General features: G+C 46.2%; 1 protein-coding gene across 1 annotated transcript in view; it reads left to right on the top strand.

Annotated features, from left to right (window-relative positions):
• Window positions 1-1,196: 1,196 nt before the first annotated feature.
• UNC5D (unc-5 netrin receptor D) overlaps window positions 1,197-10,379 on the top strand; it is a 620,243-nt gene continuing 611,060 nt past the window's right edge. The window contains exon 1 of the mRNA XM_056116771.1: window positions 1,197-1,284. Within this exon, the coding sequence (XP_055972746.1) occupies window positions 1,197-1,284 (88 nt within the window). The remainder of the gene's footprint in view (window positions 1,285-10,379) is intronic.

The following is a 10,379-nucleotide window of genomic DNA, read 5'->3' as shown; positions in this document are numbered from 1 at the left end:
TTCGACAAGTCTCTCAAGACAAATCTTGTTTTTAAGAACAGACTTCCCCTAGAGTACCTGGCTGAAAATGGGCACTGGTGGAGGGATGGGTACTTGATCATTGTATAATCGAAACCCAAGCACAAAAATCGGTAAATCTACAACTGTACCTCATGGTGTTTCACTAATAAAAATTAAAAAAAAAAAAAGAACAGACTTCTTGTCACATAGGTCCAGCAAGACTCTCTTTTCCCCTGATACTTAGAAGAAAGACAATTCCCAGGACCCACAAATAATCAAAACAGGAACCATCGGCAATGGATTTTATCAAAAAGTTGGGGAGCGCTGGTGGGAAATAACGGTCTGATAGACCACAGGGCAAGAGCACGGAAGGAAAAAGGTAGCGAAGCAAACCACCCGCATCCTTCTGCGTGCCCCCCTTGTTAGAAATCCCCCACATCCACGTCTGCGTGCTCCTTTAGCATAGTTGCCATGAATGGATTTCGGGCGGACAGGCTTCCTCCTCCCTCCTCCTCGCCCCTTCCCCCTTTCTTTCTCAATCGATTTTATTTTCGCTCCAAGTTTTCTGGAAAAAAAAAAAAGTCTGATCTCAACAAAATGGGAGCGGGCACCGGAGACCCGTGCCAGCACTCAAAGTTGCACGGACCAGGTTCGGCGGCAGGAGCCGACTCAGACTGCCCGGGTGACAGCGTCCCCTCCAAGAGGCCGGCTGGGGTGGCGCACCTACGGAGGCGCAGCGGCCAGGCTCAGAGCCCAGGGGCTTCAGCCCGAGGGGCACCTGCGGGGGGCACCGCCGCCGCCGCCGCCGCCGCCGCTGCCCGGGGCTCACCTGCGCCCGCCCGCCACGTCCCCGCTCCGCCCCGCCTCCGGCCCGCCCGGCCCCGCCCTCGGCCACGCCCTCGGCCCCGCCCCCAGCCCGCCCCGGCGCGCTCATTGGCTACCGCCAAGGGGGCGGGGCCGGCGGCCGCGGGCTCTGTCGCGGCGCGCGGGGCTGCTCCATCCCGAGTCGGAGCCCGGCGGCGGCGGCAGCGGCAGCGGCGCGGGCGCGGGCGACACCGGCGACTCCGGCGACTCCGGTGCAGCTGCTGCCCCCCGCGGGAGGCCATGGGCGCGCGCCCCTCCGCGGGGGCCCCGGGCCGGCGGCTGTAGGAGCGGCGGCGAGCGGACCCGCGACCCGGCCCGGAGCGGCGCGGAGCATGGGGAGCGCGGCCGTCGGAGGGGCGCGCCCGCGGCTGGCGTGGCTGGGGCTGTGCTTCTGGGCGGCGGGGGCCGCGGCGGCCCGAGGTAAGCCGGGGCGGGCCCGGGGCCACCCCCGCCTCCCACCCCAACTTCGCGACCAGCCGCGCGGCTACAGGTGGCCGTGCCCGGGGCCGCGACCTGTCCCGTCGCCCGCCCCGACGGGCGGCTTTGCCGAGTCCCCCCCGCCCCATGCATCTCATCCCGCTGCAGGCCGAGGGGCGCGCCGCGGGGTGGGCGCGCGTCCTGGCGGCCCGGCGGGGACCCGGGGACCCGAGCGCAGGACGGCGCTGGGATGCTCTGGGGCGCAGCCCACGCGCGGACCTCGCGGACGCCCCCCTGCACGCTGCCCGGTCCCTCCTGCCCGGGCCCGGCTGTCCGCGGCGCGGGGCTGCTGTCCGGCAGGCCGCCTGCAAGAGCCCGCAGCGCCGAACTGGGCACCGGCTCGGGGCTCGTCCGCGGCTCCTCTCCCCCGCCGGGGATCGACCCCAGCCGGGAGCTCCGGCGAGCACCGGGGGCCGGGAAAGCGCCGCTTCTTTGCGACTCGGGACCCCGCACCCCGTTTCCCGCAGCCCCGGGACCCCCGCAGAGTAGGAGCTGGCAACTGGTTTCAGCTCCACCTTGAGCGAGGACCGGGAGCATCAACTTAATGATAAATCCCGCGGACTTGTTTTGGAGATGATTAGAGGCGTTTTTCCTACGTCGCCGGAGTGTTCGGGCTGTTACCTGTCAAATCCTACGGACGCTTTCCCACCCCCTACCTTCTTTACCTTTCTCGTTCCCCGTTTGCCATCCATTAGGCTTAGAATAGGAAACTGCATTAAATGATTTTCTCCCGCTTGCTCGGCGCGTGGAACTGAGCCGACCACCCCACCTTCTGCTCTGCTGGCTAGCCTGAACGTATTCTGAGTAGCGAGAGGCAGAAAAAGGGTGGAAACGATTGAGGCCGATCAGAAAACCAATAGAATCTTATTTTTTTATGAAAACCACCGGTGTGTTAAAAGCAGTGGTGCTGCTTGGGATGAAGAATTAAAAAAAATAAAGAAAAGAAATGGAAAAGAGGTGACTGGAGGCTTTCCGTTTTATGATGCTGTTCACTATTTGCATTTCATTTCCTGAAAACTTTTTTTTTCCCCCTTTAATGGTGTAGGCTTTAAAGAAATGCAGCAAAGGCTTGAAAATGAGCCTCAGTGGTTGCACATACAGCGTTATGGGGAAGCACATTTCTTTCCTTTGCTGGAAGGAGCACAAGCTTCAGCCATTTAATTTACTACGGAGTATGCCTCCTTGCAAAGTCAGCTCTGAGCTGTTATTAATACACAGTTAGGGGAAATGCGGGATTTTCTCAAATGTTGATCTAGTGGTCTGAGTTCCTACCTGCTGTTTGGTGCAGAATACCTAGCAGTTATTGACTTCATGTGTTGACCTCTTGGAATTTGGTTGGCAGAGCTCTCTTGAAGCCAACTCAAAACAAGAGGTGGGGACATACTTGAAGACTCTTGGATGGAGTTTTGCTGGCTGTGAAACTAAGGCTAGCACCTCTTGTCTGCAAGCTGTTCTTTAAAGGTCTCCTAGAAAACATAATGTACACTCTGCAGGCTTATTTACAACAAATGCCTTGCGCCGATCAGAGTAATGTTCAAGACACATGGAGTGGGGCAGTAAATCTGACTAATATTTCCCTTGCAATATTTTTCTTTCGGGGGCATGAAGCCTATTACTCCTAGCATCTGTCAGAGATTCCATAAGAGATGAGCAGTATGCAGGATGGGAAGCCTGCAAACCCACCTGCACCTGACTTTGGCAGGTGGGCACAATTGGAGTTTGAAAGGCAAGGGCGTGTTTCTCTGTTTCTTAATTGCTCCCAGCCGGGAAGGTGGCCTTCCTTCACTGAAAGGAAGAGGAAATACAGTCTTGTGCCATGCTTGCTGAGCTGTCAGCTCACCAAACTCTAGTGTTGGTCTGACTTACTTCTTGTTTTTCCTTGTATAGTTTTGGTCCTATATGTCTTTTGATGTGATTTGAAGCCAGATATTGTGCCTTCCCTAAACAACAGAAGGTATGACAAAATTGTCCCATTTGCTTTGAGGGCTGAAGTAGCATTTTCAGTAGTATTTTTTTTTACAATTAGTATTTATTTCAAGATCAGAGGACTATACTCTTCCCCTTTTTTCTTTCCTCTCCATGATGGATACACCCCTGCACCTCCCCGTACGTACCCCACTTACTGAAAATTCTAGGGAGATTTCAGATGTTGACTTCGCATATATCCGAAGAGCAGATACCCCAGGAAGGAGTCTGTCTGCCTGCCGAAAGTAGTAACATGACACATGAAGCAGTGGTCTGGTTCCTCCTTTGGAGGCGGCTTTTCTCTTCGAATTTATGTTCCCGACTTTTGGCATACTGCAAGGAAAACACTTCAGTGTCATGATTACTGTATATTTTAACACTTTCCAACTTAAAAGAAGGTTGTTTAAAAGTTACTTATGACCTGCCAAGTGCTAATTGAATCCACATCATGTTGTCATACTGATTGGTTTTTGTTCTTTCTGAAAAAAGAGAGTCCTACTGTTGATTTGGTTGTTATTCCTTTATTAGATACTGTATATCAGCCCTGCTAGTCTGAAGGCAGGAAGGAGATCATCTCAGATAGCCAGGCTTTCAGACAGTCCCTTCAAAAATGTTTCCTGGACAATGAAATCTCCCTTCTGATAATTCTAAGATTGCATTTAGTTCCAGAGAGGTTCTGTAGGCATAAATAGGGTCATTTGTTTTACAAATCCTTCAACCCACTCATCAGCCTAGTCCACATAGTTTGAAATCTATAGTCATTTCCTCATTTAGAATATTATTTGCTGACCTTTACTAATCCAGTTCATTTCCTCCACAAATTTGCGTCTATGACAAAAAAATCCTTTCTCCCAATTCCTGCAAGTTTTTTTTCCCTCTTTTGGGTTAGGCGATTTTGTGGAACTTTCATTGTTACCGACTTTGTGTTCTCTCAAGGAATATCCCAGGTTGGGTCTGGAGGGATAGTCACTTGCCTTCCACGCTTTCTTAGCATTGAGAATCACAAGCTAACCCAATCTCACTCATGCCCTCCTCTTCTGGGTCTCAGTGTTTCAGAAGAGATTTCCTTAGACATGGCCCTAAATGTCAGTACCTCTCATCCTTCTCGTAGTTTAAACAAATTAATTTTTGGGGTGCAGCCAAGCAGTGCTTAGGGAGCCAGAGGATTCTCCTGGTGATTCTTAGCCATGCCATGGCCCAGCGGTGCTGGGAATTATTTGGGCAACCCTGGTAGGGATTTCGGGATGATGACAGCATTGCTTGGGGGTCTCCTGGGTCTCGGACAGTGGTACTTGTGAGAAGGATGCTTGGTGCTGGGGAGCACACAGGGGTCAGCCACATGCAAGGCGAGCACCTTAATATTCAAATGATCTCTTTGGACATTCTTTTCATAGCCTGACTATGAGATATAGTAAAGCCCCACTTTCATCCTTCCTCTCTCGGAATGAGGCAGGTGGGATCTGTGACTCTTTCAAGTGGTACCCTGTAGGGCAGGGAAGACTAGGGAAGCCAGGAGTCCTCCCTGTCTCTCCAGATGAGCTGATCAGGTCCGTTCAGACTTTCTCAGGGATTCACTGTGCTTTCTGTCTCTTCATTGACTCCTAAACTTGTCGTCTTGCTTTATTGTTTGCCTCCAACCAATTGTAGAACCTGGCTTCACTTATAGCCAGTTTTAAAGGTTTATGAAGGATTTGGTTGTTCAGAAGATCGTAAATATTCAATGCCTTTTTCTTACTTTTTTTTAATGTCTAGCCTTGAGACTCAGACCACACATATGAAATATTCACTCTAGAGACAGGTGTATATGGATTGGTCTAGAATATGTCCTTAAGGCAGAGGCGCCCTGTTCTTGGGAGACTTGTACACAGATCACACTTCTTGATCACACTTTTGCCATGAATTCCGATGGCCCCATGCTCCAGGCTCGATCACTTGAGTTGGGTCATTATCTTCTTGTCTGAGCTCCTTATTTGGATACCTCCTCGAGCCAAAGGCAAGAACAAATAACCCCTCAGAATTTTCCTCTGTCTTTTGCAGCCTGTAAAGACCCTGCTCTCCTCACGCCCTCTTTACTAAATGGTCAGTTTTGCAGGAGACCCACTACTGCATTGCTGCCACTTCTTATTATGCTTTAAAAGAAAGCATTTCTGTAACTTTGTTTAAATATTAAATAATAGTAATCATTTTATTTCATCTGTGACACTTGTTCTGACTGCTTTATACAATCAGCCCATTTTATCTTTAAAATAACTCTCTGAGGTAAGTATTAGTATTAATATTAGTATTTGTATTTTGGTGAAAGGAAAGAAGGGCACACAGAGAGGTGAAATAACTTGCTTTAGTCCACGGGGCTGGTATATGATGAGCCCAGATCTGAACCACACCTTTCAACTACAGAAAATTGCAAGGATAATTTTGCCAACTATGCTGAAAATAAAAATCCCCTTTTAATTTGGTTACAGAAGTACTGAAATTACATCCCTATAACTATGAGAGTTATAGAGGAATTTAGAGTAGCTTATATAAATCTATAAATGTATTCAATAAATCTCAGAGATTTATGTTGTATGAAAACAACCACCCTCTCACCATTCAGCTTCATATACTTTGGAATTGGATTCACACTTGAAATTCTGAACGCCAGTTTCTGATCTGAAAGCTCTTCTTTTTTTTTCAATTTTGAATTTCAACAGAAAATATTACTCTGATTGAATACACCATCCATGGCATGGCAGATCCCAGGAGACTATTTGTTGCATGGCTTGTATTTTTAGCCTTGTTTGCCAGGGAAATGTGGAGCATGAGATTTGAGAATAGATTGTTAACACCAGAGGCTGCTGTTTCTGCTGTTTTGGGTGCTCCTGCTGCTGCTCTTGCGAGGCAGATGGCTAGATTCATTTATAGAAAATAGATATTCGTTCTATTTTGCATTTCCACTTTGAAAAGAACTTTTAATTGTTTGTGCCACATTGCATCGTATGGCCTTATTGTGCACATACACATGCTGTGCGTAGATGATTTTCAGAATTAGGCGGATGTTAATGTATTCAGTTTGGACGGCATTCGAAAGCCACTGCAAATTCTGCTGTGCTTTTGGAGGTTTTTTTTTTCCCTTCTTTTTTGAGAATGGGCCTGTGTGCAATACGGTGCGTGTCACACATTTTGTACTCAGCACCTCCCACCTCTCTTGACCTCAACTTTACTGAATTGTACTGCAAGGGCAAAAATGTTAGGGGTTAAAATAGAGATGACATTCCTTGGATTGCATCAGCCCACTCGAAGACAATATATATCTTAATCTTGTTTCTAAGAGGACAGGAGTGAGGGAAGGCCTATATTCTTCCTGCATGACCAGCTCCTGACAGTTTCTCCAGAGGTGAAGAAACAGGAAGTCCAGACTAGCTTCCAAGTGCCATCAATGCCAACTGCATGCAGATAGTAAATTTCTGTTCTGCAAGTTTTGAATCATAATGGGCAGAACCTCTTCCTCCCCAGTAAGAGAGATGCCTTAGCATGTGCGTTGATACAACGAGGCCACTGTGAGGATAGGAGTATGCACATAGGGAAATAGCCCACAGCACAGTTGAACTTGAGTGACCAGGTTGACTTGACACCTTCTTTATTTTTGCCTCCTGAATTTTGTGATTTCTTAACCAGGTAAGTCCATGGAAGAATGGCATTGCAAATGTTCCAGAAGGTAGGTAACTGGCAGGCAGAGGAACTAGAAGATAAAGCATAAACATAGCCCAAATACAAAGGTTCCGCCAGCTTTGTTTTGTGTGATATTCACAGATTTATGGACAACTTCCTGTAAAAGCAAAATGTATTTTCTATACTGGACAAGGAGATATGTCTTCAGACTGTGGCACATTGTTTAGAGTTGGCACAAGTGTTTGGAGGCCTCATGTAGAATCGTTACGTATGTAGTTTGTCTTATTTGAATTTAATTTAATAAAATTTCCTGGGATAGGTGGGAAACCAACTGATCATGGGTTATGGAAGTTAAGCTGATAATGTTTGAAACTCACAAATCAGTGCTTTTCAAATGCTAATCTGCAGTTGAATCACTGCAGATCTTGTTAAAATGAGCAAACTGATTTAGTGAATATGATGGGTGGGGGTGGGGTGGAGGGGTGATAGTCTGCCTTTCTGACTGACACCCTTGGGAGACAGCACATCATACTCTTTGGGTAGTGTCAGGACTATAAATGACCAGAGTTCAAGTTCCATATTTCAAGATGTTTTTCACCTGCACACTCGTTTGAAGTGAATGTCAATATAAGACTACTAAACAAATTTCAGCAGAAGACTAGGCAAAAATGCACGTGAGTTTTCACACACACATGGACACTCGTAAAAGTAAAGGTACCAGTTGCATATAAGTCGTGCTGTGAGGATTTGTTAAGTTGGGTGCAGTATCTTTAAAGTCTTAAAATTTATTTTTGGTGTGGGTGCCCACACTCAGCTGTGATCAGGGTTTACTCCTGTATCTGTGCTCGGGAATCCCTCCTGGTATTTGGTATCAAACTTGGTCTGCTGTGTGCAGGGTATGTGCTGAACCCCCTTGTACTATTTGCTCTAGCCCCTCGACTTTTATTTTGAAATAATTGCAGTTCAAAGTTTTTATTGGAGTTAATTTCTTGCAGTCAATAGGAAATTGAGTCCCTGAGAAGTTGATTAATTTGCCTGAAGTTAGACTTTTGTGAAAGAGGCCTTACTATCATCCCTCTTCGGGGCACTGCCATTTTCTCGTATCTCTTGGCCACAGAACTTCACCTAAGAAGGGTCTGTAGTTGAGGGTAATGAGAGAAACAAGACTAAATTAAGAAGTTGAACAAAGCAGTTGGTTAAAGAAAGCCAGAGCAGTGTTCTAGGGGATTCTGAGACTCCCAGAGCAGCTGGATTGCTGATGTTACAATGTGGTGTGGATCTGGCACGGGCTTCTCTGTCTTTACTGCACAACAGCAATCTCAGTATGACAGGGCCTTTCATGCTAAGTTGTATACCCAGTGCCTGGCTGGTTGTCCAGTGGCTTTTGCTAAGTAATAGTCTTTAGTCTGTAGGTTTCCATTCTTACTTGCTGCCTCCTGTTCAGAAAAAAAAAAAAACAATTCACTCAATGTCTCTTTGATTCCTTCCTTCCTGCCTGCCTTCCTGCCTGCTAGCCTTCCTGCCTTCCACACCCAGAAGTGCTTAGGATTTACTACTGCCTCTGTGTTCAGGATCACACCTGGCGTTGGTGTTCATCTGGTATGCTAGGGACTGAACCCAGGTTTACTACATGCAAGGCAAGTACCTTACTAGCTGTACTATTGCTCCGGCCCATTGTCCAATCTCTTGAATCTTGAACCTGAGCTATTCCCACCCTACCCCAGCTATTCCAATGCCTCCTATGGGTAACAGTGCCCAATAACAGTTTTGGGAGAAACTGCTAAAACTTTAGTGCATTGAATTATAAATAATATGTGTTTACATTTCATAAAAGTACACAATATTGGGAAAAATGCTCAGGAAACTTGTTTCTATGAAGAGAGAAAAACCCTATCAATAGATCTTATGTGTTCTCAACAGATTGTAAAGTCTACATTCCTTAGAAGAACTATTTAAGATGTTTAATTATATGATACAACAGTGTCATGTTTGATTTTATTGAAGAATAACTCATTTGTCATTGTTATTGTTATTATTCAAATAACATAGTACTTGAAAATTTTGACGTCTGCGTACAATTGACCACTTTGTCTTTTCATTCACCCTGATTTGAGCAGATTAGAAAATGGAGGTTCTGAGCCTTTTCAAAAATCAAGGCCAAAAGGACAGTGGTAAACAGCACCAGGACTAGATGCATCTTAGTGTTTTCTGGGTGTTTGGGGCTACCATACCAGTCAGTGCAATTTTATTTTATTGCTAAATGGAAGAATTGTATCTTAAGGTGGAAAACATAATATTTTTCACATATAACAGGACTCAGAGCTATGGGGGTATGAATATGAGTGCCAGAGAGGAGAAAAAAAATGAATACAATTGTGAGTGCTACTATGTTGCCTTTTTTGGACTATCCAATAAAGTTATGATTCTTGGGGTAATAGACAGAAATCACCCCTCCCGGAAAAGGGACAGATGGGAAGGTGCCGGAGATGAATGCTGTGATGTTAAATTGGGGCTATATTAAAAATGATACGTCTGCTGTAATATCTAACTATACTGAGACATTGCTGTGCAATATGATAGTCTTAGAGAAATCACCAATAATTTCCGTTGTGGGTTGTAGTTACTGTATTTGTTTTTTGGTGGGGTGAAGGCTGTCCTGAGAGCCAGGACATATTCACAGCTAGGCATATTCTCCACCACTGTGCCAGGTTCCAGGTCCCAGCTCAAAAATGTTCTAACTCCTTAATCTGTATAAACACACACATATCTTCTCTGTTATTTTGAGTGCGTGTGCTTCATTTATTTTTTTTCCCCAGGTACGCTTATAATATCAGGTCCAGTTCTTTTAATTTGTATTTGAAAGTGATGTTGTGGCATACGGCAGCTGAATTCCAATAACAGTTTTCACCAATGTGTCCTTAAGACCTATTTTTACACAGAGGTAGGGGAGATATCCTGACTAAAAAATGAAATTCTCTGTCAGAGAAATGTGTTAAAGCCTTTTGAAAGGCGCTACGAAAAGTATAACTGTGCCCCATCTAAGTAAATAACCCTTGTATCTCCTTCAGCCTTGGGATCAGAAGGTGCAGCAAGTCCAGGCCGCTTACATCAGGAAATTTCCAAATTTTTTTTTTCCTTAAAGAAAAAAAATGCAATCAGGAGGTTCACAGGTTTTGTTAGTGTGAGGTGTGTGGGTGGGATGTAAGTGTTTGGGGTTTTGCTTTAAAGAAATAAAGTTGAATAAAAGATTTGTCTTTAGTTATTTTTTTTTTAAACCTTGGAGGCCAAAAAATCCATTGGATTTTTTTTCTCCCCTCAAAGTCTTGCTGGTGGAGATGCTCCTTCTTCCCTCTGGGTGAGCAGAAAACACAGCTCTGCCCTGTCACACCCTGCAGTTGGGAAGACCTGCTGGAGCAGCCAAT

Source organism: Sorex fumeus, unplaced genomic scaffold (assembly GCF_029834395.1).
Source record: "Sorex fumeus unplaced genomic scaffold, SorFum_2.1 ptg000033l, whole genome shotgun sequence".
NCBI lineage: Eukaryota > Metazoa > Chordata > Mammalia > Eulipotyphla > Soricidae > Sorex > Sorex fumeus.
Note: the sequence above shows the minus strand (reverse complement) of the source record. Positions and strands in the feature narration are given on the sequence as shown.